This window comes from Podarcis erhardii (genome assembly GCF_964252035.2).
Source record: "Podarcis erhardii genome assembly, chromosome: 8".
In the NCBI taxonomy this organism is placed as follows: domain Eukaryota; kingdom Metazoa; phylum Chordata; class Lepidosauria; order Squamata; family Lacertidae; genus Podarcis; species Podarcis erhardii.
In genome coordinates this window covers 45,834,084-45,860,981 of record NC_138499.1, presented here as the reverse complement: position 1 = coordinate 45,860,981, position 26,898 = coordinate 45,834,084, and the positions used below count along the sequence as shown (strand labels likewise).

Here is a 26,898-nt window from a genome sequence, read left to right as displayed (position 1 = left end):
TTCCTTGGGGAACAAGTCATGAAATGTTTTAAGCTTTTTTGGACATCCCCTCAAGTTCTAGGTTCTAATTGTGTGCTTGTATGACATTTCTGTCTCTGAAATAAGTTCCTTACCCCGCCTTTCAGCAGCAAATCACATAAAATTATAGTAAAATTGATGGTTAAAGCTGTGTGTTTCTGAGGGGAGAAGTATGATGAATAAGAGTCACATTAACATTATGGAAAATGTACTTTAGTTGAAATCAAAAGGTTTTTGGCCTATTTTAAAGCACTGATCCTCTTAATTAGTATTGCTGTGTCAAGTGTATTATTATTTTTTAAGCGTTGGTGATATTTCAAGAGATAGCTTTCTCTGTCATTGATGTTAAATACCTACTAGTATTTCCCACCCGTCTGGGACTTCTGGAACTGGTGGAAGTACTGGTATATCTACCATCGAGTTCTACACAAAAAAAACAAAAATTGGTAAAATTGAAAGAGGATACTTCATGGACACTTCATGCAGCATAAACTAAATGCTACCTGTTCTAAAGTCACATCTACAGGGAAAACAATCTTTTAACACTGAGACAAGCAGTCAGTCAATATGAATTCCACAGTACAGTGGATCAGTCATACGAATGGAGCATTACTGACAACTCTTTCATCAACTAATTTTTGCTCAGGATGTAGAGCAAGTGTCTCAAGAGCTGCCTACAGAAGAAACCAAGGGGTGTGTGTGTGGAATGGCCAGAGAACTGTCGGCTACCTCTGAAGCATTATTTGTTTTTCTAAATATTATAAATAAGCAAATTTGTTGGTCATGCTGATATACAAAGGCTTGACACAAAGCCGTTTTGATACACTGCCCTTTTCTTTTTGTGTCTTTTTTTGGTATTCATTAACGTTTTCAGGCAGCATGAAGAACGCCACTAGATACTGTTGGGTCCTCTTTTTCGTGTTATCAGGAGTGATGTGGTTGCCACCTCTGTGGCTGCTCCCATGTTGCTCTGGGTAGCAAGTACCTCTTCCGCTCACTTGGTTAGGGCAGGTCCCTTGGCTGTTATTACTGATCCATGAAGTATGTCACTAAAGGGGAAGGCAACCATGCAACCTGCTCTATCCAGGTTACCTTAGCCTCAATGGAACCCCTTTTCTGTGACTGGCACCTAAGTAACTGTTGTACCATTTAAATGCCCCAGCCTAGTCATGTGAGCCTTTCTTACAGCATTTGGACCCTGTCCCACAGCAGACCGCTAATTATGATGTGTGCAATCTGCTCCCACCTCACATGGTTGGGCTTAAATAACAAGAGCTGGTCACAGAAGCATGTAGCTATTAGCAGACTAGCCTGCAAACAACCCTAGAGGAAATAACAAGCACACCACTCCAGGAAACATGTGACCAGGTTCTTGCCTACTGCCATCTATATCCAGTGGTGTTCTCTCTCTCTCTCTCTCTCTCTCTCTCTCTCTCTCTCTCTCTCTCTGTGTGTGTGTGTGTGAGAGAGAGAGAGAGAGAGAGAGAGAGAGCAAGAAAGAGTGTGCAAATACCAGGGTGGGAAGAGAGAGAGAGCTCTGTTGCGGCTGATAGGTCAAGCTTAGAATCATAGGGAATTTATATAACCCAGAATCTCCAATCCTAGGGCTTGGGGGGGGGGGGGGGAGGAAAGTGAATCCCTTTCAATTGCACCCACACAGACCAATCAACTTTTAAAGGATGCCTAGCCAACTGGTCTGCAGTTTGACAGGTTCCTTACCCAGGGGCACCTCTCTCATGCCTCATGCTATTTTCAGACCAGTTGCTCACAAAACACTGCAGGAGAGATTCCACACCTCCCCCCAAACTCTGTAAAAGCTACACTTGTGGGGAAATCTCTGCAGCTGTCCTTCTGAAATGGCTTTATCCTCTCACCTTAACGCCCCCCCCCCGATGCCTACACATTTCTGCCAAAATTTTAAAAAGTTATATACATTTCCTTAAAAAAATAAATAAAAAAGGCACCTAGCACCAAAAATAAAAAAGAACACCTGGACTTACTTGCCTGTAATTTGGAAGGTATAACCCACTCTGAAGGGACTACTTGGTCTGCAAATTTTAACAATTTCTGATGAAAAGTGGGGGGTGGGGGGGAGTTATAGCAGTTTTACTTCCTACAAAGTGAATGGGAAGAAACAAAGCCTCGAATTTTTGGAAGTGAACTTGGCCTCAGACCCAGAGCTGAACTAAGCTGCTACCAAAGCCCTTCAGACCAAGGTGGGCTGTTCCCTGAGGTCTGAACCACATATTGTGGGGGTGGTGCACACACCTAATATTTAGTGCAATACAAAGGACCATCAAAATGTGATGCTAAGTAAAGGGCCTAAATTGGAGAAAGCCTGAGATGAGGATTCTCCCAGAGGTGCCTTGCTTCCCTCCTAACCAGATGTCTTGCTTGTGAAGGTAGGTGCATAAACTTAAATGAATAGATTTGTGAGTCACCTGCTGAATGCATAGCAGTAAAAGTTGTCTGTAAGATGTTGATACAGTAGGTAGCATGGACATATATTTTAAATTAATACGGAACTGACCAACCCTATATGTTAAATGATGCTTGATAACTTCTTAAATGCTAGGGAAACTGTTCCCTCTATCCTAGGATATTATTCCCTAGACAGAATAGAAAAACTATTCCCTAAGGATAATAGGGAAGCAAACAAAACCATGGCGGGTGGAGGGTGGATTAGTATGGGAATGGCATATATTATTTTTTCCATTTTCTATGTCTTCTTTATCATGTCAACAACAAAAAAAGCTGAAAATAAAATTCGCTGGGCTCAAAAGATGAAAGGCCTCACACATTCAAATGCAAGCAGGTAAGATCTCAATTAGCCGTACCTGAGTAAACAGGCTTGGCTTTACTGTACTGACACATTAGCTCTGTTGCTGTTAAGCCCCTGCCTTCTTATGCAACTTTTTCATTCCCCCAGCATTCAGCATAGTGCATTGTTTTGGGAATGGTGGTATTCATAATCTTTTATTAGTTACACACCATCTCATCCCTTTCATTCAGATTTTGGGTGCAATCTACCAGTCAGTCTACTTTCTTCCTGTACAGCTTTCTTCCTGTGCAGCTTGCACAAGATTCCCACACAAGTCCCACTGGAATAAATGAAGGTTTAACAGCAGCAGTGGTGTGTGTGTGTGTGTGTGTGTGTGTGTGTGTGCCTTTTATCCAGAAGAAAAAGGGTTATAAGTTGACCTAATGCACTCCCTTTTCACATAAGTATTCAGTATTTCTTTTTTACATTAATATATTTCGGTGCTTTATCACTGTAACCTGCTGTTCTCTTTAATTGCTTATTGTTATTAATTATATAGTGTTAACTTTGTTGGCTGCTTGAACCATTTGGCTGTAAAAAATGCATTTATTTATTATTGCCATTGGAGCTGCAGTGAATTGCCAGGGTTCTGTCTAGAGATGAATGCTTTTGAATATTCATCCAATAAAACTTGAACCTGGATCAAACTGAGATTTTCCATTTTCTTCTTTCTTCCTCCCCTCCCCCCAGCTCCTATTTCACCCAAACTCAGATTTGCTCATCATCCTAGAAATCTTGGGGGGTGCCATTCATTTGCATTGGGGGGGGGGGGGGTTAAATGGTTCTATTCATGAGAAAAAGTCTCCAGATGCAACATTGGGGAAAGACAGAGTTTCAATGTGAAATGGCCAAATTCTACTCTAGGCCCTAGGTAAAGGTAAAGGTACCTCTGACTGTTAGGTCCAGTTGCGGACGACTCTGGGGTTGAGCGCTCATCTCCCTCTAGGCGTCATGTGGTCAGCATGACTAAGCCACTTCTGGCAAACTACAGCAGTGCACGGAAATGCATTTACCTTCCCGCCAGAGCAGTACCTATTTATCTGCTTGCACTTTCGAACTGCTAGGTGGGCTGTGACCAAACAACGGGAGCTCACCCCGTCACGGGGATTCGAACCACCAACCTTCTGATCGCCAAGTCCTAGCCTCTGTAGTTTAGACCACAGCGCCACCCGCGTCCCTGTAGGCCCTACAAGTCGTAAATTCAAGGCTGAGAAACCGCCATGTGCAATTGGTGTGGCAATGACAACTACTATTATTGCAACTCCTGCTGTTGTTGCTGCTACCACCACTGCAGTTGTGCCCAAATTGCACCACATATTTCAAAATACTTGGGGGGTTTCATTCAAAGACTGAAAAGGCAAAAGTGAAGATACATTGGCTCAGTTCACACACAATGTTAAGCCAAACCATGGCTTATTGTGAAAATGCTCCTGGAGAGGAGTTCATGACCACTTTGCTTCTCCTCAGATCCTACAGCTGTGAATTAAGATAAAATTTGGCTTAGTGTGTCGTCTGAATCCGGGCTTGTGTTTTGGTTTCTTCTAGGCAGACAAGAAGCTGTACTCAAGGTTTGTTCTTGGTTTCCAATTTGTGGTTTGTCTGGAGGTAACAAACCACAAACCTGGGTTTGGACGACATGCTAAAACAGACAGTGGCTTAGCTCACAGCCGCAGGCCTGGAGGAGCAGCAAAGTGTCCACAATCTCCTTTCTGGGAACCCGCCTGCCTGCTAAGGCATTGTTTGGTTTAACGTTATATATGAACTCAAATCAGTATGAGAATACTAACTCCCTGCGTGTTCCCCCATGCTTACCCATGGGTAGCTAAGTCACTAAACGGTCTGAAACCATCAGCCAGAAATAAGAGACCCCGTTTACAGAGTCAAGTGCAACAGGCTTGTACTATCTCTTCCTTTCACATTCACAGCAGAATGTGAAACAATCTGCTGCTTAAGAGAAATCATTTCCTAAAGGGCATGAAAGGGCATTAATCTGCAATGGCCGGATTAATGACCAAATACCATATACTGTTGTTTCCATTAGTACAGGCAGCAGAATAGAATGTGTGGGTTTTCTAACTGCAGAAATGCAACAAATTAACATTTTCCAGGTGTTCAACTGCGAGAAGAAAAATCCTAAAGCATGCAGAATGGCACTTTCCCACTGCTATGTGCATCATAAAGTGCAAATGCTTTAATGCAATATGAATCCAGAAGGTTTTAAACAACCCACCAATACTTCCCTGCTCACACTGCTGCCCCCTCCAATTTATCCCAGGATAAAGAGGCAGAGCTTTTCCGTGAAAAGTCTTGCAGACTAGATTTAGCTTACAAACCCCACATGTCCTAGCCCTGCTTTAAAGGATTCCTTAGGATACAATATCTCCTTGCTTAATAATAATAAAAGACCAAGTAGTACCTTCACAGTCACACAGAGAGCATGATGAAAACAATCTTTCTAGCTGTGTAATATTCAAAATACACATATATTTAGAACTTGTTTTAGACAGATCAAATGGCAAGTAGAAAACTGTTCCAACACTTTTAATATATGTAATGGCACCTTTAAAAAACAACACATGACCCTGTTCTCATATGCTGCCGTTGAATTGTATTAATGGCAAACATTACCACTCTTAATTTTGTGCATCCCTACATAACATTCTAAGTGGCTTTGAACAGGTATGGGACAAAATGTATTTTGCTTTGGTACAACAGCAGAGCACAGACATACTGCATATTATGACAGTGTTGCAACAATGAGTTATTTGCCCTAAATTATCATAACTCAATTAGGAATGGAGATCCTTGATGAAAGTGCACTCAAACACAAATACATCTGCCAATGTAGAAGAGCAGGACAGCAGAAAGACAAATGAGGCATCTGCAAGCCAAAGAATGTCATTTAATGAAAACCAATAATCAAAGCAGGTTGATCCTACAATTCCTGATGAGAGCTCCAGCAAAAAGCAAAAAGCAAAACCACCCAGTCTTAAATATTTCTGAAGCTATAATGAAGAATTACAAAAATGCTTCAGCCATAGTAATTTGATTTCTCTGCTTAGACAAAGTGTTACTAGTTCTGGTGAACTAAGGCCTTTGAACCGAATCAGTAGGTAAGTTGAGCAAATCACACTCTAGCAGTCTCAGTTCTCATCTGTAAAATGGGAATAGTAGTGACACTTGTCTCACAAGTATGTACTGATGTAGTACATACAAAGCTGTCAGATCATTGGTCTGCCTAGTCCAGTGCTGACTACAGCAGTTGGAAGCAGCTCTCCAGGTCTGACCCTGGTCCATTTAACTGGAGATGATGCAGATTAAATATGGGCTACTCTGCATGCCAAACCATCCAATTTACCACTCGGCTATGCCCCCTAATTATTATTGTTTTTAATCTAGATTTTAAAATTAAGAAATTTATGGTGTGCAAACAAAGGTTCTTGAGAATGCTTTTAAAACTCTGTGCATGTAACTTCTCTAGATTTGGGTCTCTGGAAGCCTGTGGGCTGTCAGTTCTGAATCCCAGACATTGCTTTAAAACTGCCTAAGTGTCTCCATCAGAAATCTTGAAGCTAGCAAGTTTATGTACTTCCTGACAGCACTAGTCATGTTATGCTTACTTGTCAGTCTTTTTACAAACAGAGAGGGAAAATAAGTACGCTGATGTAAAGGCAGAATTCATTTCTCTGCCGCCTCTTTTCCTCTACACAAGAAGCAACTTGACTTAAAAAACTTTAAAGGGATGTGCACAGGGATTTACTACTGGGCAATGCCATGAGGAATGGAGAGAACACAGAGGAATATTAGCCCAGTCATATTTTGAAAAAGCAAGGTTATTTCAGAAGTCAAAAAAACAGGTGAAGGCAGCAAGAGGGTGTTACGTGCTTCACTGCCTACTAAGTCTGTTGCCGTCAGCAAAGGTTGTTATGTACGCTCCTAAAAACAGGTTATTTCTATGTATCTAGGGTTAATTCTATAATGGACCGCATTGCTTCAAGAAGTGTTTGCTCAATAACAGCATTCCCTTTAACGTAGGTGGGCATTACTGAGTGAAGTAGGGAGAGTCCATATTCATTTTAATGTGGAATCTTACGGATACTCCAAGGGAGAACTAGCCAGAAAGCAACTTGTATCCTGCAGGGTAAGAGCAACACAAATCTCCAGGTGCGCTTGTTACCTGCTATTTGCAATGAATGAAAGGAGCAGGAAATGGACTGAGTCCAAGGTTCAAGTCTCAAGGAGTAAACCAGACCATAGTACACTGAATTCAACCCAAAGCTAGAATGGAAGTACCAAACGTAAAAGAAAAATGGACATTACTGTATTGGCCTGAAAGAAGCCACACTTTTTTTTCCAAATTCCGACCATGAAACATTAAAGCACAGCTTATATTTGTGACCTTACACCATCGGCAAAGTGGTGGGGCTCCCCGCTGCCAGGAAGCACCCCAGGAGCATGGGGCAATGGTACCCAGGCTGCCATCGCTCCCAAGCCTCCCCCAAGCTGTTGGGGGGAGGGGGGAAGGCTGCCGGCAAAGCTGCATGGCTCCCCCCAAGAGAGCAGCCCAAGAGCATGGGGGAATGGTACCTGTAGTCAAGTATTGTCCTTTTCTCTCTCCTCCCTCCCCCCCTTGAATTTTAAAGATGCAGCGTATTTGCAGGTGCAGCTTATATTCGGGCCAATACGATATTATCCCTTTTACAATAAAGCCTGAGATAGGAATGCATGAAATAGCCTATATGCACTTGTGCTTATATTTCATAAGTGGGATCTGAGCTGCATATACTTGGCTGTTTCCCCCCGCTTTTTCTAGGGGTAAAGGCCATTAAGAAAAACAACCCCTTATTCTTGGCCCCTATGTCAAAATATTTATTTCCATTAGCTGTTCGAACTGTGTGGTCCCTTCAGCGACATTTAAATCTGCCAGCTTTGCAGATACCTTCTATACCTCAAAATGTGCTGTAGCAAATAATAATAAAAAAGGAAACACACAGTCTACATGACATATTTGGAGACATGGAGTAAAGTCAAAGGCCTAAATCCCCCTTGCCTTTCAGGGGACATTTGGCACCTGACTGCCATTTGTGCCTTTCAAAGTCTCCCTCTCTGTTCTCCAATTGTTCAGAGTTAAAAATAAAACAACCTGCCTCTCCCTAGCTGCTTGCTCTCTTCCCTCTCTCTCTCTCTCTCTCTCTCTCTCTCCCCCATATAAATAACAAGCCAGAAACCCTCCACTACATTTGCTTGCATTAATTGATGTTTAAAAAGTCTGTTAAAAATAAAGCCCAGCAGTGACATTTTTCTTTGCTAAAGCACGAAAGCAGCACATTACAAACATTACAAAAAGCTCCCTTGGTAGGATGGTGAAGTTTCACTCTGGCAGTAAAATGCAAGCTACTGCATGTTCTTGGATTTATTTTTTTATTTAAACACCATGTGACACCAGTGCAGTGCAGGTAAAATAGATACATGCAAATTCAGAACTACACGGACAATTGGACAGGCATGAACAGATGCAGGCTTCACCCTGAACCTCTTGACAAGTTAGTGCTGTTTCGTTTTTTGTTTTGTCAAAAGAAGAAGGGAAAAAGGGACAGGGGCTTAATATTGTTTTACTTGATCAGCTTTGTGTGTGTAGATGACCTCAGGGAGCACGCACTGAGAATAAAAGGGCCTCATGGAAGCATAAGACACCAAGAAAAAGGTGAAGAGCAGACAGTACTGTGGACAACCTGAGCAACATGGTGTAAGGTTGAGAATAAAAAAAGGCATATGCACAAATGCTCACAGCTTCAGAATGTATAGTAATTATTCAATTAATCTGGAAGAACTAACATCCTGTGGTTCTACTGATGCAATTCCTAATTTGCTTGCAAGCATGTAACGGAATTATATATATATTTGGGGGGGGGGGCCCAATTTTTTTTTTTTTTTTTTACTATGCTTATGTTACTGTTCTGGATGGGTATTGTTTCTTCACACACACACTGGGCAGTACCCGTGAAAGTGTTTCCACTAATGCAAGGGTTTCAGCTCCTGCGTCATCCACAAATCTGTTACGGAGGGCTGGAGGAACCCCCAGAATGGATTTAGGGGGTGCATGCAGGGCAGAGACACTGGCGGAGGAACAGGAGTGCAGGGGGAGCACACCGCCCCTGGCATCGTGGCTGGCCCCCACCCGTGCTGGGCGCCATGCCCCCACAGTCAGTGTGCCCCGCCCCTGCGGGCGGCGTGCCACGTCCCCAGGCCCCCCAGCCTGCTCTCTACCCCCTGGTGCTGGAGATGAAGCTCCGCCACTGGGCAGAAAGGGAGAGGAACTTCCATTACACAGTCTTAGGTCCTTTGTGCTAGTATTTGTTGGATACTGCCATGCATTAGTAACTGATGGAATTCACTGCCGCAGGATAAGGGTATGGCTACTTGTTTAAATGGTTTCATGTTGCTTTCATGTTGTGTGTGTGCCTGGCTTCCCAAAGGCACCTGGTTTGCTCCTGTGTGAAAGACGGACCACTGGCCTGAACCAGTAGGTCTCTTTTTTATATTCTTAGTGACAATTATTTTCCGTGGAGTGATGTTGAGGATGCACCTAAAAATAACAAAATGTTCGGATTTAAGTACTTAAGGAAATTAAATAAACTGCTCTATTCCAAACTTAAAAATGGAAAGTGTGATGCTGGTGGTCAACAAAAGAGGTTTAAAGACTCTCTCAAGGCAAATCTTTTTTAAAAAGTCACAACTGGGAAACACTGCGAGCGCTCCAATTGGAGAACAGCCTTTACCAAAGGTGTCATGGGCTTTGAAGATGCTCAAACTCAGGATGAAAGGGAGAAACATGCTAAAAGGAAGGCTAGCTGGGCAAACAAACCCTTACCATGATCAGCTCCCACCCAGAAACCTATGTCTTCACTGTGGAAGGATGCATGGATCCAGAATTGGCCTCCACAATCACTTACGGACTCACTGTTAAAGCCGTGTTTATGGAAGATAATCTTACTCGGCTACGAGTGATCGCCAAAGAAAATTTAAAAATCTCTGCCCCCAGAGCTTTAAATGTTTTGGCTTCTAGTGTGATGGAATAATACAAGTCAAAACATTGGCTGATCATTGGCCATATGAAATGGGGCAGATGCGAGCATGGGTAGGTAAACTAAGGCCTGGGGGCCGGATTCAGCCCAATCACCTTCTAAATCCAGCCCGCAGACAGTCCTGGAATCAGTGTGTTTTTACATGAGTAAAATGTGTCCTTTTATTTAAAATGCATCTCTGGGTTATTTGTGGGGCATAGGAATTTGTTCATTATTTTTTTCAAAATATAGTCCGGCCCCCCACAAGGTCTGAGGGACAGTGGACCGGCCCCCTGCTGAAAAAGTTTGCTGACCCCTGATCTAGAGGGTGTGCCATATTGTGCAACCCTGAAATAAGGATACTATCAGCAGGCAAGAGAATGCTGAGGATGACTGAAGAATCCTTCCCAAGGTTACTTACTGATATTGGTATTTCACTTATATAATCCCTTGTTGTTCAAAAACAGATGTTACACAAGGACTGGCAGTGTGGAGTATTCCTGTTTTGTTCTATTTCCCTATCTTCAATATGTTCTTTAATCACATATTGTGAACTAGATCCTTACCTATATTTTAAAAGCAGTATATTTTCAAAAACTACCTACTGATCCAGCAAAAAGTTGAGTTGTGATCCCGAGCACACTAATTTGGGATTATGTTTCACTGAAACTAATAAGGATTAGTTCAGAAATGATGTCTGTGGAGATCTTCCTCTTGTTTGCTGGATGCTGAGAGTGCATGGTTGATGGTTTTCAGGTCAGTGTAGTGGACTTGGACACAGGAATCCCAGGTTCAAATATGTAGTCAAGCCATGAAAACTCATTGGGTGGCTTTTAGCAAATCCACTTTCTCTCAACTCAACCTACCTCATGGGATTGTTGTGAAGCAAACACTGCTTTAAGAGGAATGACATAAATGTGTTATATAACATATTTTTTTTAACTCCCTTGGGCTTCATTGGAGAGACAAGGGATGTTTTAAATTTCCTAGTATTTAAAACTCAATTTTATGTTTGGTTGGGTTCTGAAAACAGAATAAAAATACTGGGTTGTATAACTTTTACTCAGAGTAGACCCATTGAAATTAATGTGCCTAAGTTAGTGACAGTCATTAATTTCTGCCTGCATCTCTCACTCCAGTGTGGCAGAAAGTGTTTTGAGGTAATTTTTGCCTCATCAAAATAGGAGGTGTGACACCATCCTTGCAGACATGTGGATATCAACAGAATGGCTATACTTGGGCCATTAACTTCCCATGCCTGCCTTTGCTTCAAAATACCAGGGCTTGATAACATTTTGGTACAATCAGCCACCCACTGGCAAAATCTTCATATATACGCATACAAAGCTTGTTGGAATTTTTTAATTTTACGTATTCTCTGTAAATCCTGCAGAACTTATACAGGCCCCTATACTGAATATAGTCCAAACTAGGTGTTGCTTACTATAATGTTTCCTCATTTTAAAGTTCAGTCAGCAAAAATCCTTCAGAAAGGCTACTTAAATCAGTTCTAAATGAAAGTCATAGCTAGGTGTTATGGCCAGCACATTCACACAACAACTGTTTACAAGAGGCTACATGTGTTGAGAGCAATCCCAGAATTTGGTGTATGGGGGGGGGGGAGAGCTGAGAAACCTAAAACTAACCGCACCTGCAAGGAATTATCCACATGCAAAACAGCACAGAAGGGAATTAATAATTCTAGAAGGAGCATGAGATAAGAATCAGCACTAGTTACTCATTTATGAAGAGGTTCATGTGAATGTTGCTAATATGATGAAGGAGGCAAAGGGAGCCATTTTTTTAATTGAATGGACTGACTGATAAAATGTAGTTTTGTTTATTTTCATTTGATTTACTCATATGGAGAAATCGTAATGTGGTTTTAACTGGCAATGTAGCACCTCAGAGACTAACTGGTTTATCGTGGCTGGAGCTTTTGTAGGCAATAGCCTACTTCATTACATAAGGGAGGAATATACCCCTCTGCTTCCTCCACGTGCTGTTCTGGGGGTTCTCTTGACCAATCATGGCAAAAATTATTTTTTTGAGGGTGGGGGGGAGGTGTGGAGGAAGTAAAGGGAGGGGAAGTCCCGTGGTGCAAGCAGAAGTCCTTCTGCATGACCTCTGCTGACAGGCCTGGTTAGGGGAATCCTGCCTTAAATTAATTTCTATGTTTATTATTATATAAAAAAGCAGCTTTAAAGAATGTGAACCATCACCTTGTAAAGCACAGGCTTTACCAAAGGCTCCAGGGATTTGTCTCCCTACCTTTGATTTGCATTATGAAAGGTTAATGTCCCTCTTGTCAGAACTTGTTACATAAACATCTCTCTACTGTATGCTGTAGGAGCCAGAATTATTATCGCTTTCCTTCATATGACCCATTTTTATTTAAATACTGGTAGTGGGTTTATACCTAGAAGCAATGGCTTTTAAAAAACAACAACACACGGAAGAAATTGCTACATATATGTGAGTGACAAAAGAGTTGCACTCACATTTAACTACAGCTGTTTTAATAATTATCTATACATCTACACACACACACTTGTCTGTGTGTGCCTTTGCTCGTGTGTGAGTGGTTTATCTTTTTTTCCCCATTTAACTTTAAGGGTGGATGACTTAGAATATCCTATTTCCTATAATTAGGCACAAGGCAACCTACAAGCACTGTTTTGATATCTCTATTAACCAACGCTCATGTTTAGCTGCAAAACTTGGTTGCACTTCTTTCAACATCTTTGCCCAAGACAGACCAGTAAACACAATTCCTCTCTCTATAATTAGCCTTTTCTCTAAGGGCCCCAAAGTAAGTCTGCATGCCGTAGATTTAATATCCAGCGCTATATCCATATGCGCTGCCCTTGCCTGGTCCCAGAGCATATAAACTCCCCTATTAGCAGCCTTGACTGCTTAATTATGCAGATTTTTTGTACCCGCCTGCCTGTAAAATTACTGTGTCTAACCTTTTTTTCCCTTCTCTCTCTCCTTCTCTCTCTGCACCATGCTGGCCATTCTAATGAAATCGGCATAGGGGAAAGGGTCTGATTTGCAGTTATAGAGGTTGGATCACACTGGCAATCTGTCCTTAGTGGGAGTTACAAAAGAAGTCAAATGCCTTCATCTGGTTCTACCCTATCATCCCCAAGGTGATTGAGTTCACTTCCTGATGCTTCCCAAGTTTTCCTCAGGCTGTCCAATCAGCACATCCACCAGGGAGCCCAGCCTAGCTTGCAACAGTCTCTGTATCTAGTTACAGCCCCACCAGGGACAGTCAACTATCCACCCCCAAGCCTTCAGATGAAAACCTTTTCTAACAAGGCCGCCCAGCGCCAATGAAATAACACACATCTGCATATCCACTGGGTCCCATGTTTCTTGTGCTCATGGATTATGTATCTTGCAGCCTCTAATAAAGAAATGCAGTTCTTTGTTTAATGTTTATCTTGTGCTTGTTAAGCAAATGCTAATGTTGTATCAGAATGCTTTAGTGCTATTTGGGTTTTTGGTGATTTACTACAAGACAATCTGCTGTGAAGTAAATTTAGATGGGGGGGAGAAGGGGGAGATAATTTCAGCTGAAAAAAAGGGAGAGAGAGACAGACAGACAGACAGACAGAGCGAACGGTTTGGGAAGGAAAAAAGCAAGAGACAGGCAGAGTGAGTGAGGTGGGGGGGGGGAGAGAAAATGAGTCCAACAGCTCCCCATACAGCTTTCCTAACCCCAGGCTGACATGCCCACTTCATCACCGGCCAGACGACGACCTGGAGATACAGAATGAACTCAGACCAGTTTTTAAAAGGGATGCTATACTAGCTTCCCCTATAGTGATAAGGTAAACAGTATCCTGAAGGGTAAACAAAAAAATAAAAAAGGTCTTTTTATTGTCTGTTTTTGAGTTCTGATGGTTGACACTATACAATGTTATTCCTATTCACATTTTTACCCCCACTGGAAAGAAATGGAGGGTTGGCTTAATTCTTGTTACCGCTGTCATTTTCTTCTTCCTACTCTTCTCTCGTTACTATTTTTTGGGGAGAAAGATTTTGGATTTTTTTTTAATGAACACATGTTTTTTATTTATCATTTGGTGAGAATATGGATCTCCACAAACATGAGCATTCACACCTGTCCATTGCTTCCAGCTCTGTTCTGGGGGGGGGGGCAGGGTAAACATTTCTGGGGCTACGTATTTTAGCAACCATTGACAAATGAGTTAGTCCCACCAAGGTTATGGGACTTAAGAGGGCCCACGCCTGTACCACTGTGCTAGAGCAACAACCCACTGGGCTGGGTCTTCAGTACCAAAGCAAGTCTACTTTTACAGTAGTGCTGGAGCCCAGTTAGCTAGCAGAGCAACAAGTATTATTTGAGTGCTCTATTAGTAGAGACTTGATTCCTCAGAAGTCACATCACCTACTTCAAGTATGGGGAATCTTTGGTCCTCTAGCTGTGGCTGTAACACAACTACCATCAACCCCAGCAAGCATGGGAAATGGCCATGGATGATGGGAATTGTACTTTAGCAATATCTGGAGGATCAGAGGTTCCCCATATCTGACCTCCACAAAGTGGGTTCCCCAATTCAAAATACACACACTCATTGTGATGTGCATCCTTGGTGTGGTACTGAATTGGTACTGACTCTCTGGAATTGTGGGGGGAGAGTCCAACACTGAAAAACTAGCTTGACATGATGGGATAGTAACATGAGAAATTAGTGCTGGGACCTTGCCACATCCTTTTCATGGGGTGGAAAACCCTGTGTAATGGCAGGCATGCAAATAACAACAGTACACCACCTCCTGGCAAACACTGCCATGCCTAGCAACTAGGCTAGTGTCATGCGATCCACATGCCACTATTGAACTATTTCTTAGGAGAGCTGTAAGGCCCTTGTTTGGCTCTCAGGGGACAGAATCATCCTATTCAAACTCATGTCCAGAATGATTCCCAGATGTTCCAGTTTCTGGTTGGCAAGAACATGCTATTGTTCCTGTTTATTACAAATCCTTGACTCTGCAGGCACTGCAGCATCTGGTTCACATTGATCAGATAGCAATCTGATCAAGATGTCATCTAAACACGCAAAGATTGAGATAATTTTCATTGTGAGCCACCAGGATTTTGGTGAAGACCTTGGGGCTGAGGAAAGCCAGAATGCCAAAGTCCACTACAGATAGCATTTGTGACTGTAGGAATGTTTAAAGAATTACCACTAGTTAAACTGAACAGCAATATGAAGGTAAGTTCCAGTTAAATCAATTTATGCCTGCATGTTTACCCTCTAAATGACTGTAACCATGAGAGTTGGAACTTCTTAATGCCTCCCCCCACCAAAAAAATAACCATCCAGAATGACGAATAAAACAATTTTTTTTCCCTGTGGAAATGTAAAGAAGATTGAATATATGATGAAGATCAGTTGTGATTCAGAATTTGGTTTCATTCCATTAACATCCCAGAAGACATGGACCTTAAGAAAGATTGTTCCTGGGGAACATCTCAGACTCCAAGAGCTAACCTTAGGGCATGATTTCCAGAACCTACACATCCAAAGTCACTTAATGCACCAGACTAGAAGAATGATTTGTTGATGTACCACTTAGGCTTGAATGCCTATGAATAACAGACTCTTTTAACTGGCTTAGATGGATGAAGGCACTTGGTGGGTGTGGTTATAGCACGCATTTCCTCACGTCCCATCAAAGGAGCCTTATATTTTACTATGGCCTTAATGAGGGTAAATATTGAGGACGGCCTTGTTTTTCCTGTATAATTCCCTCTGAGACTGATGGAATCATCAAGTCCTGCCCTCAGGGTGGGTGGTGGGTGGGTGTTTCTCTCTCTGTTCAAAGTGCAGAGCAGCCAGCAGGGGGGGGGTGGGGGGGGTGGGCCCGCCACCCCTCCCCACCTCTTCACTCTGGCTAGGAGCCTGCCCTTATGTTTGTGTGCTCCTCAAGGTGTCTGCTCAGCTACTACAGCCAGCTGGGTGAGGTTTGTAGGCTCCTCTGGGTGCCTCAGCAGAGGAGAGAAAGAGGGGGCACGAATTCAGTTCCTTGCCAAGGGTGCAAGGGTACACTTTTGCCAGCCAGAAGCCCTGCTGAACTAGCCACTCCAGGCTGTGAGTGGCTGGAAGACTTCTGGGGACTGTAGTCTTTTTTAAAGGGGGGGGGGTGTGGATATCTAAAATGGGGACAAATCACAGAGGCAACAGTGAAGCCTTTTGACCACTTTTTTTAAAAAAATATTCATATTTCTGTGCAGGTTTTAAAAGATGTTCCCTTTAAAATCCACATGGAAACAGGATGGGACAAACTTAGTTCTATCAACACAGAGAACTGGGATGGACCATACTTTGATGGTTCTGTCTATGTCTACAACAATCCTGGTCAGACATGTCTCTTAAATATGTTGAAGCCATGGCTTATGTATTGAGCTAGACTGGGTCCAGGGACAAATCCATAACAAGGGCAGCTGTCAAACTCTCCCACATGTACTAAATTACTTTTTAGCACCCAGTATCAACCTTGTCATATGTACCAATTAGCTATACTTTATCATTTCCCCAGCTGAATACTGCACTAGCATGGTCCCTGGTAATAAAAACAGCCTATGAAAGGCACTAGTTCTGTGATGATGATTATTTGACCTTCAAGACACCAAGTTCTCAACTCCAAGAGCTGATACAAATAGAAAGTACAGTTGTGCTTACCTGAAGTGTAGTTTTCCATTTGCCTTCAGTCAAGGGGCAAAACCATCAACTCATCGTTCTGACCTGAACTAGGAATGGGAAAATCTACCCAAACTGTTTTATAGCTGTTTTGATTTGGCTGTACGAGGGTAAACCATACCAATGACCTGTCCAACCTAGTTTCTGGTCTCAATCAGCAGCTGACTCCAGATGCTTCCAAAAGTTTTAATACTGTAAAATGCAAAGCTCAAGGATTCTCAAGGTTTCAGGCAGGCCCAGTGTCAGCATCTGGCTTAGTGTTATGTGCTAACTGGGTCAATATAATCCAGTTTTTGGATGGACCTCAACATAACAGGATTTTATACTGCCCTTCTTAGGAAGCAACGTTTAGTTTTGTTACTTTAATATATAATATGCACACCCACATGCCATCTTTTTATGAATTTTGACATGCATGCTAGCAAACAACAAATATGGGAAAAAATTAAAAGCTACAAGAATATGAAATATAAAAAGAGCCAGGCCCAAAATGAATACAGCAACTGATATACAGTATGGTCTGAATAGAGATATTGGATTCTTGTCTCGTTACATATGCTAAAGCTATTTTTGGTCATCTGCATACTATCCCTTGCCTTTTCCTGTAGGACTAATTGCAGTCGTTAACAGTCATCAAGAGGTTTACCATACCCACTGGGTCAATCACCCATCTCCTACTACCCTTCTGAGAAAAACCCCACTCCACCCTCCCACTATATGTAAGGGTCAGGTGACCTCAGGTGTATCTGAAGAAGTGTGCATGCACACGAAAGCTTATACCCAGAACAAACTTAGTTGGTCCCATTGCATTCCAAAAGCCCTCTTAGTAAGTGAAATTTTAGAAATGCACTTGGGAAGCTGCCCTGCAGCTGAGGGGTGGTGACTAAGAAGGCAGCATCTGTCCATCTGATGAACCTCAGATGGTGGAGGTGCAAATATTGGTTCTCTGTTATTGGAGAAAGTATGTTGATTGGTACATGTGGGCACCCTGAAGCCACAGCATGCCTTTTCTGCTACAAGTCAGCTCCACAGCATAAAATGAAGAGTCTATTGGATTTCCTAGGGCTAATCAGATGACTCAGTGTTCATGAACTCCTGTTTCCTCTGCTTTGCCACACTGCCTGCGAGTTCAAGTTGGTGAAGGAGAAAAAGCACTGTCAGAATGACAACTATAGTATTGAAGGCCCATATTCCATTCTGAACCATAAAAATGGCTAAAATAGAATAAATCAAAGACTTTTCTTCTTGCTTTCACCACACTAAGTGTAATGTGTGTGTGTGTGTGTTTATATATGCACACACACATGTTCATAAGTATATATGCATAGGAAAAGCTACATTAGCTGAAGGAGTTAGCAGCCTAGTTAAGCTGGGCATCTAGTTTCCAGGATTGAACTCAAGTGCTTTCTTACTAGGCATATTCCTTAGAGGACAACAGCTTTCATATCCAGTCTGAGATATCTGCCTCTGTGGTGGCAGAATCTGCCCTCAAGGGGGAAGTGGGGGTCTTTGATGTCTCAGCCTCAGGGCTGAGTCTTAAGAATCAATGTCAATATGGAAATTTAACTCCCTTGGACAGAATTTGCTCTGAGAGATTTTAAGCCTGCAAAGTGCCATAAACACCAGGGTAGCTATAGTCTGAGTTAGATTCCAAGCATTTAGTGAGCAGTACAGGTGACCAGGAACGTACTGAGTTCAGTTTGGTTTCAGTTTTTCAGCTTGACACAAACTGTACTAGTGGATAATAAATATACCATGACTAAACAGGATTCAGGCATCTCAGCTCCCTTCTAAGCAGTTAGCGAGGTGTCTGTGGCGGATTTGCCCGTAAGTGCAGAGAGCAGGATAAATGATGCTAAGTATGGTGGACTACTATATTCATCAAGGTCTTGTGTGACTTTATGGATGATGAGGCAAAGAGTTCTCCCAATAATTTACGCTGGGCAAAAGGCACACAACTTGTGAGGGTTGTCAGTGTCTGTGACAGCTCAATCACCATATGTACAAAGTTAGACTCTTGAACAGAACAGGGACTCTGGCAAACAGAGTGTGGGTAAGGAGAAGGACATTACCTTAGTTTCCCCAAATAATACCTTCTGGCAGGTTGCCAACTCATTTGTAAATGATATTCAAGGCAATGGCCTTTTATCTGAGAGTCTAGGGACCCCTGGAATCCTGTCTTCTTTGGCATCTTTCATCACATAATCCATGAAACCACAGGACCAGTTCACATGGACATTTGTGTTGTTATCTCAAAAGGGGCAATAAGGTGACATTGGCCACAATATACAGTATAAATGCAGCCACGCCAAAACATTATGTTCATTTAGAACTGTAAAATTTAAGAAATATTCTGAAGACAGCTACCAATATTTTACAGGTTGCAACATATACGGGGGGGGACGGACGGACCTAGATTTCATTCATACTCATATTTATCTGTGATTATTCATTTTAGTCGAGTAAGTAAATGCAGAATACCAGAAAGCTCTCCTCTCATTCAAGAATTACTCAGCTATATTCTGCATAATGAAATGAGGTTCATCAGCTAAATGGGCAAGGGTAACAGCTCTCTTGCTCCGCATAGTTTAATATAACCCACAACTATTAACATTATATTAAAAATCTACTACTTTTATTGCACACAAAAAAATCCATCTGTCACATTTTCAAAATCTAAGGTTCCTGCTTATCTACATTCCCATGTGCCTGTCCACTAACACCCACACTGTCTAGTCCCCAAATGCTGCTCTAGAATAAGCAGTGAAAAGCAGAAAAAATAAAGGATGATATTTCTGCCATATTCTCTACAGTTACAATGTTCTCCTTTATTTATGATGCAAAATATTGCCAAACAAACATAAAACACATCATGCTTTTAAAATCAATAACCAAAACCTATTTCATTCTCACTCCTTCGGAGATACAGTTACCATATTATGGAATGCTAGCAGGCAACATACAAGAAGTAAAAAAGATACATTTGGTGTGTTTTTTTAAAGGTACTCTTTGTGTCCCTGCACTTCACGATAAAAATTCAGAATACAGACAGATGGAGTCAGATAAATAACAACAGGTCAAGTCAGAGACAAATTGAGGATAACAGATTAAAATAAGGCACAAAGTTACTCTTTAATAAATTTATTTTAATCTATTGCCCTGGCTGATTTGGTGTGGAATTTCAACAAATGCTGGCTTTCCGCAAGCACAACAGTTTCACAGATTCGATCACTGAGTGCCTTTTTTGTTCTTTAGCTAAAGGCCTGCAGGAATCAATGCCTATAAGGCATAAGCTTATTGACAGGAATTCAAGTGCATGCAACAGAATGCGGATCAAAAATGGCTGGGCTTAATCCATAGCAGACATAATTTGCTACTATTGCTGAATTTTAACAAGAACTGCCCCCAAAACAACGCCAGCATCTCTGTTCCTGAGCCACAGACTAATGACATTTAATCATGACTATTAGTGCACTCTTCTTGTGACAGCTGAGATACAGAGCAAGCCAGCTGATGCAGTTCCTGATTCTAAGCCTATCTATGACCACAGCAGAATACAGGAAGCCTACTTGTTTTAGAGCTTACTGCAGTTCAACACAGAGCAACATATTGCTTGCAAATGCCTTACTTATGCAACCCACGTCTCTTCGCCTGACCATTTCAACAGCTCGTTTTTCTATACCTGCTAGAAGCTTAAAATTAAAACCTCATCTGAAGGGACAAGGTTTCCCCCCCCCCCTTCCTCTCTCAATGAGTCAGTGCTGCAGTTACGAGGTCAGAGGTAACAAGGGCTGCAAAACACTCAGTGCCACCAGCCACAGCCTGGTTAGATCAATTCCTTATAATTGCCTAAGAACAATTTGGACGCAAATCAATGGTTTATTATTGCTTCTAAGCACTGCACAGGAAAACTTTCCTAGGCCGGAGAAAATTGTGCAGAAGGCAATGGCTGCACCTGTGTGCAGTACCGGCTATGCCAAAACGCATTAGAAGCATCATAAAAAAAAACCTTTGGAATATGGTAAGAAGCATCTGGGATGATCTGGGTTTCTTAGTTCAGCTCATTTGACTGGCGCAGCACCAGGCCTGGCTGGAAAGGAATTTCACTCCGACTGGAAGTTGACCTATTAAACCTGTGTGCTTGCATGAAATATAATTTTTTCAAAGTGACAGGTGGATTATGGATGTTTCTAATGTTTTGGTGTTATTGTGCATTTTAATTATGCGGGGATATATTTTTACAATTGTAAATCACTTAGAAGTCATTTTGGCAGTAAGAAGTACATAAATTAAATTAATTAAATAATAATAAAAAACTTGCAGGAAACTTCAATAATTTTTGGTGCCCCTGTGGAGGACTGGCACAGACAGGACCCTACCCAGAGCAAAAGCAGACAGGAATGTAATTAGGTAGTTTACTATACAGTGGTACCTCGGGTTACATACGCTTCTGGTTACATACGCTTCAGGTTACAGACTCTGCTAACCCATAAATAGTACCTCGAGTTAAGAACTTTGCTTCAGGATGAGAACAGAAATCGCATGGCGGCGGTGCAACATGGGAGGCCCCATTAGCTAAAGTGGTGCTTCAGGTTAAGAACAGTTTCAAGTTAAGAACAGTTTCAGGTTAAGAACGGACCTCTGGAACGAATTAAGTACGTAACCAGAGGTACCACTGTGTGTGTGTGTGTGTGTGTGTGTGTGTGTGTAGTAACCAAATGCAGTTAATCAGGGCAAGCCCAGTTTGGTATGGGACCATCAAGATGTGGGAGTTAAACCCCTGCTTAAATGTTTCAAACATCAAACTAGAACTGATGTCAAACTTTAAAATAAACTGAAATTGTATTTACTTATCCCCCTTTTTTCCTGTAAAGGGTTATTATTAGAGCTGAACCAAAATTATGACAGAAGAAATTTACCTCCCCCAGGAATTTTTGGTGTTTTCCCTCCTAACCAAATATCCTCCACCGTTTTTCTTTTTCCAATTGGCATCTGCCATTCCCAACCCCATGCCCTGGAATCAAGTAAGGTCCAGGAAAATGTGGAAGATGCTATTTAAAAATAAAATAAAAAAATTACTGAACAAAGTATACATGCCACTTGATTGTTATCAACCAAACCTCTTAAGTGATTTACAAGAACTATTAAAATTATAAACAAAAACAGTTAAAACCAAGTCATTACAAACAGTTCCAAAACAACTAAATCAGCAGTAAACTAAATGCAGATTGAAAAAGATGGCCTAGTGCTGCTTCATTCATTTGTTGAATTCACTGTTACCAAGTAACCAGCAGTGGGTTGGGTTGGATAATTGTGGAATGCTTGTTTTAAGCATTTTGTTGTTAAAAATGTTCATTAATGATGTATTGCATTCACCAACCTTTGCAGCAACTGCTACTGACTCAAAAACGACAAATTTCTGTAGTGCTGAAGACATTTTTATTATTCTTTACCTAAATATTATTCTTGAAAATAAAAAAAAACATACCCAAAAAAGTTCATTAATTGGTTAATAGCTTTTAGGATTATAGGATAAGGAAATAGTTACATCCAATAACTTCAGAGTGATTGCCAGTCTGTCCTATCCTGATCACAGAATCCCTGAGGCACTACCCCCAAGTCTTAGAGAATATGATAGTGGATCAGTCTGAATAAATAAATTAAGTAAGTAAAGTTTGAATAATTAAACATTTTAAACTTGAAGAAAATAAAAGCTAGCCCTAAATCCATCAAACACAATCAAGTACATATAGCAATAGGCCTGAGCATATTAATTAACAAAACAGTGTTTTGTATATATTTCCAGGCTGTTTATGACTGAGTCATTTATTGCTTTTAATGCCTTTCCACTCTTTATGGGAAGGGGGAGTATTTCTTAGGTCGAAACAGATAACTTGCAAACCAACCAACCAACCAAAAACTTTAAAGCAGTGTTTCCTAAACTTGGGTCTCCACCTGTTTTTGGACTACAACTCGCTGTAATACTGAAAATGTTTATTGTTGATAGAGTGTAAGCATTTTTCATGGCTACAGATGGAGGCAGGGTATTGTAAACATGGTGAGTGTAGTGGTGGAAGGCATAGCTGTCAACGTTTAAGGGAAATTTAAGGGAAATTCCCTTATTCCGATTAGGATTCCTCGCTAGCAAAGGGAAAAGTTGACAGGTATGGTGGAAGGATGGGTTCAATGAGTACTAAAGAGATCAGAAAATATTTCAGTGAATGAGTTCCTAATTCATTTCCTCCCACACTTAAGTTTTAACACAAGCACTTGCTGCATCTTCCAATAACCTGTTACATAATTCATTGACTTTGTTTACTTCCCATCCATGGTTTGAGATAATTGCAGTTTGCCATGAAGTCTGAATCAGGCAAACTATGGCTACTCAGAACTAGTATGCCTTCAAACTGGGTTTCTCCAAACCATTGCTTCTCTGACCCTGTTTTTGAACAACTACAATCAACAGAAGCCAGAGACTGCTCAGTTTGAATGCCCTGACAAAGTCCAGTTATTTTAAACCATGAAAAGAAGAAAGGGGGACTGGGGAGAAAGGGGGTGAGTGGCTGAGCCCACTGGGCTCAGTTCTGTAACATTTGAATCAAGCCTGTATGTCAGCTTTTCCATAATCTGTCATGTCTCCCCAACACTAAAAAAAAATCAAGACTAAGAATATTCTGCAGCTGACTGTTACAGTAATTTGGCATGCACCCCACTGGCGAAAATGATGTGTTAATTACATGCAACTACAATATCTAAAAGAGTTGCAGGCATACACTTTGGAGTTGAATATACTTTTTCAATTATGAGATAAGAATCACATACAGTACTTGGACTATATTACTGTGGGCTACATAATTGATGGGCTTGTTACATTTATACCCTACCTTTCCTATTGGATTCATTCTTAATATGCATTATAAACTGGTTCTAAGTAGGGAGACCAACTTTAAGCTGCTGTTATGCCTTTTTTCCAAGAAATGACAGATTAGCTGGTATTGTTGTTTATGGTATTGTAATTTATGTTTATGATATGTGAAAAAGCAATAAATTTTCTAAAAAATAAATAAATCATACTGAAGGTAGCTTACAAAAAGTACATTTCACAACAATCCTAAAAATTAAACAAATAAACAACAGGATTTTAAAAAGTTAATGAAGTTGGAAGAAAACCTAATATGGTGGGGTTTTTTGCAGATCCAAGATAAAAGTCTGGATACACCTTCCTGTAACACCCACAGAACCCTAAAACACAGGCAAAAAAGAGCAGGCATTTCCACCACCCCCAAACACACACACACACACACACACAAAAAAAAAAAAACACCCTATACCAACCAGAAACAATAAAACAGACAAAACACCTCAAGTAAATAATATATAATAAAACAGGCAAAACACTTCAAATAAATAAATAAATAATAAATAATAAAACAGACATCTCCACCAAAAAGGAGGCAAAGCACTCCAAGCAACCTAACAAAATAGTATTAATCCCAATAAAAGAAACTCTGGCCACTGTTATCACTTGTGTAAAAAAAAAATATTGCTTCTAGTACATAGAAGAATCTAATTGGTGCATTTCTGATGGAAGTTCCTGCCACTATTTTTATGGTTTTAGTTTGTTTTAAATTATTTTTAGTGTTGTGTTTTAATGTTATAACCTGCCCTGGGAACTTTAGGGTAAATAAATGAATGAATTACACAGCCTTCCATCCATACCATTCAACATTATTAATGAATCACAAAGCAGGCTGAGGGTATGGTTAATGATTTGGTTGTGAGATGACCCATGTCTATTTCCTGGACATTGTCTATTTCCTGGACAAATCCATAATTCTCTGAGAGCCAGTTTAGTCTGTTCACTACTTATCTTTCCAAATTTGCATTAGTTTTCCATCAGTAAGATGGGAATTTTAGCAAGTTGCTTCACAGAGTTGTTGTGCGGATGAACAAGATGACGAATGATATAGCTTTTCCCAAAATGATAAATAAAGATTATTACATTGGATTGGGACCTTTGCCATGAAATCTACAGTCACTGTGATCTGTCTCAAGAGATTTTCTATCTCTTTGTGAAGAATATTTTTACCTTATTAATACTTCAATTAATTCCCATTTTTCCTGACCATACCTGACAAGATCAGAATTGAATGTGATAAATTTGGGAGGGGGAAGTGGAGCTATGTCTTGCTCAGCTTTCACTAACATTAAAACATGAAGTTACAGAATGCCATTTGATCAAATATGTGCATCATTAAGCTGACATAAACATCCTCCCTTGCTCTGTAATACTTCTTTAAAAATAGGAGAGCAGATCAGGAGCCCCGCTGGATTTCCCTTAGCAACCTGACAAGAGCCCACAAGGTCAGCTAGCAGGAAGCGTAGAAAATTATACAGTAGGGAATTATCAGCTAAATTATTTCACTATACTCAGGATTTTTTTTTTTTACTGTTTCTCTCATGACAGTGGCCTCTTGCTAGATGTAACAGAAACATGCATAAAAGGACAGAAGTGACAAAGGAGGAAGAAAAATAATAACATCATTCTCATTCTCTCCCTATAATGCTGCTCTCGAAAGCTGCAGTTTAACACTCAGTTTATCCCTTTGCAGGTTTTGTTTTTCTTTAAGATATCCGTAGCCAGCAATGATCACAATAATGATCACAGATTTTAGATGTGCTGTTGTGTGTACATTTACATGCATGTGGGCTAGAGCTGGGTCAAAGCATCAACTCCACCCCCCACCCACATTTTAGGAGCAAAGAACACAGTTTAAACTTGGCCAACGAGGCCAATCAGTAGCAGATAGAGTGGTGTGGCAGCAGTGCTCATCTAACCTCTGGCTGATAGCCAACACAGCAGTTTGCCAATATGAGGTTCCTGTTGGTGTGTTTGAACTGCATCAGCTTTGGCCATCTCCTCAATCCCCACCCTATCTCCCAGTAAGCAGTAGCAATGTGATCAAACAGGTCAGGTGACCACCTCTCTGCAGCACACTATGTCAGATGCACCTCTATGGGAATTCCGCCACTTAGGGGCTGCCACAGAGAATGCCCTCTCCCATGCCACCTTCCTCCAAACTCTGGGGGCGGTGGAACGACCAAGAGGACCCCATCTGCTGATCTTAACACCCGAGGCCAACACAGGCAGCAGAACGGAAGCACTCTGTATAAATTAATCCAGCTCTGCTACTAAAGCCTTAATATAGTGGCATCTAGAGCAGCTTCAAATTATAGCAGATATACAGTTTGTACCACCTGTTCCAGCTGTGACACATGCCAAGGGTTTCTGAGTGCATCCGAAGAGGAATCAGTATAAATCATAGGGGCTCCTGTGTCCTTGTTATGTCGGTAGTGATAAATGGGAAAGGAGCAAAGTCCCACCTCAGTGGCTCCTCCCTGAAAGTTCACTTGCATAAGGGCAAACCTTCCAGACCCTTTTCATCTCTTTCCAGGTTGCATTTATCAAGTCAGTATTGTACAAAGGGACTGTATACAACCTCTACCTATGTAGTAGCGGTTGCAAAGGTGGTTGCTGAGGGACACCCACAGCCGTGGAAAATGGTGTGCAAAAATGGCTTCATAGCTCCATAAGTTAATTGTTCGTCAATTAAAAGATAGTGAAAATATTTTCCGCAATTAAAGACATGATTTTGCTCCGATAGGAAGCAACACAAAACCACTATGCTCCTCTGGGGAAAAGGCAGCTCCTTGTCACTAAAGTGGAGCTCAGCTAATTTTAATGGAGTCTGTGTGGGCCCCTTGATGAATGCCATGTTGATGAAGGAATATACAGTAGGGAACTCCTCAAAGGACCTGGCTTCGGGAAAGGTGTGAGGAAATTGCATTTCCTGTTTCTTAGCAGTTATTAAAGGAAAAAGCAACTTTAATCACTGGAAGACCACTTGCAATGTTTCTGTACAGTGTACAAACAACTGTAGGGTTCTGTTAAAAATGTGAAAGGTTTCCCCAGATTACAGAGGACACAATGTGTTTGAGTTATTCAGCCAAAAGCCAGGCCCAATTAGGCTGTGGATTTCCCCATCTCCTGGGCATCCACCGAAATCACAAACTGGACTTTGGCAAAACTTAATCAACTGATCTGTCCTAGGGGAGGAAGCGGGGAAGTTGGGGTGGGGTGGGGACGCTTTGTAATTGTGTTCATACACAACTGAAAATAAAAAAAAAACTATGTTTTACAGTAACTATCTATGTTACTGTAATTTTGATAATGTATCCTAATCTGAAAGAATGTGCA

At 41.2% G+C, this 26,898-nt stretch overlaps 1 protein-coding gene across 10 annotated transcripts in view; it reads right to left on the bottom strand.

Annotated features, from left to right (window-relative positions):
• ZNF521 (zinc finger protein 521) overlaps nucleotides 1–26,898 on the bottom strand; it is a 291,023-nt gene that overhangs the window by 48,828 nt on the left and 215,297 nt on the right. For 7 of the 10 annotated variants that reach the window (XM_081873612.1, XM_081873613.1, XM_081873615.1 and 4 more), the window contains one exon: nucleotides 376–441. The exons of the other annotated variants lie outside the window; for them this stretch is intronic. In XM_081873612.1, the coding sequence (XP_081729738.1) occupies nucleotides 376–441 (66 nt within the window). The remainder of the gene's footprint in view (nucleotides 1–375; nucleotides 442–26,898) is intronic. 10 annotated transcript variants of the gene reach the window in all.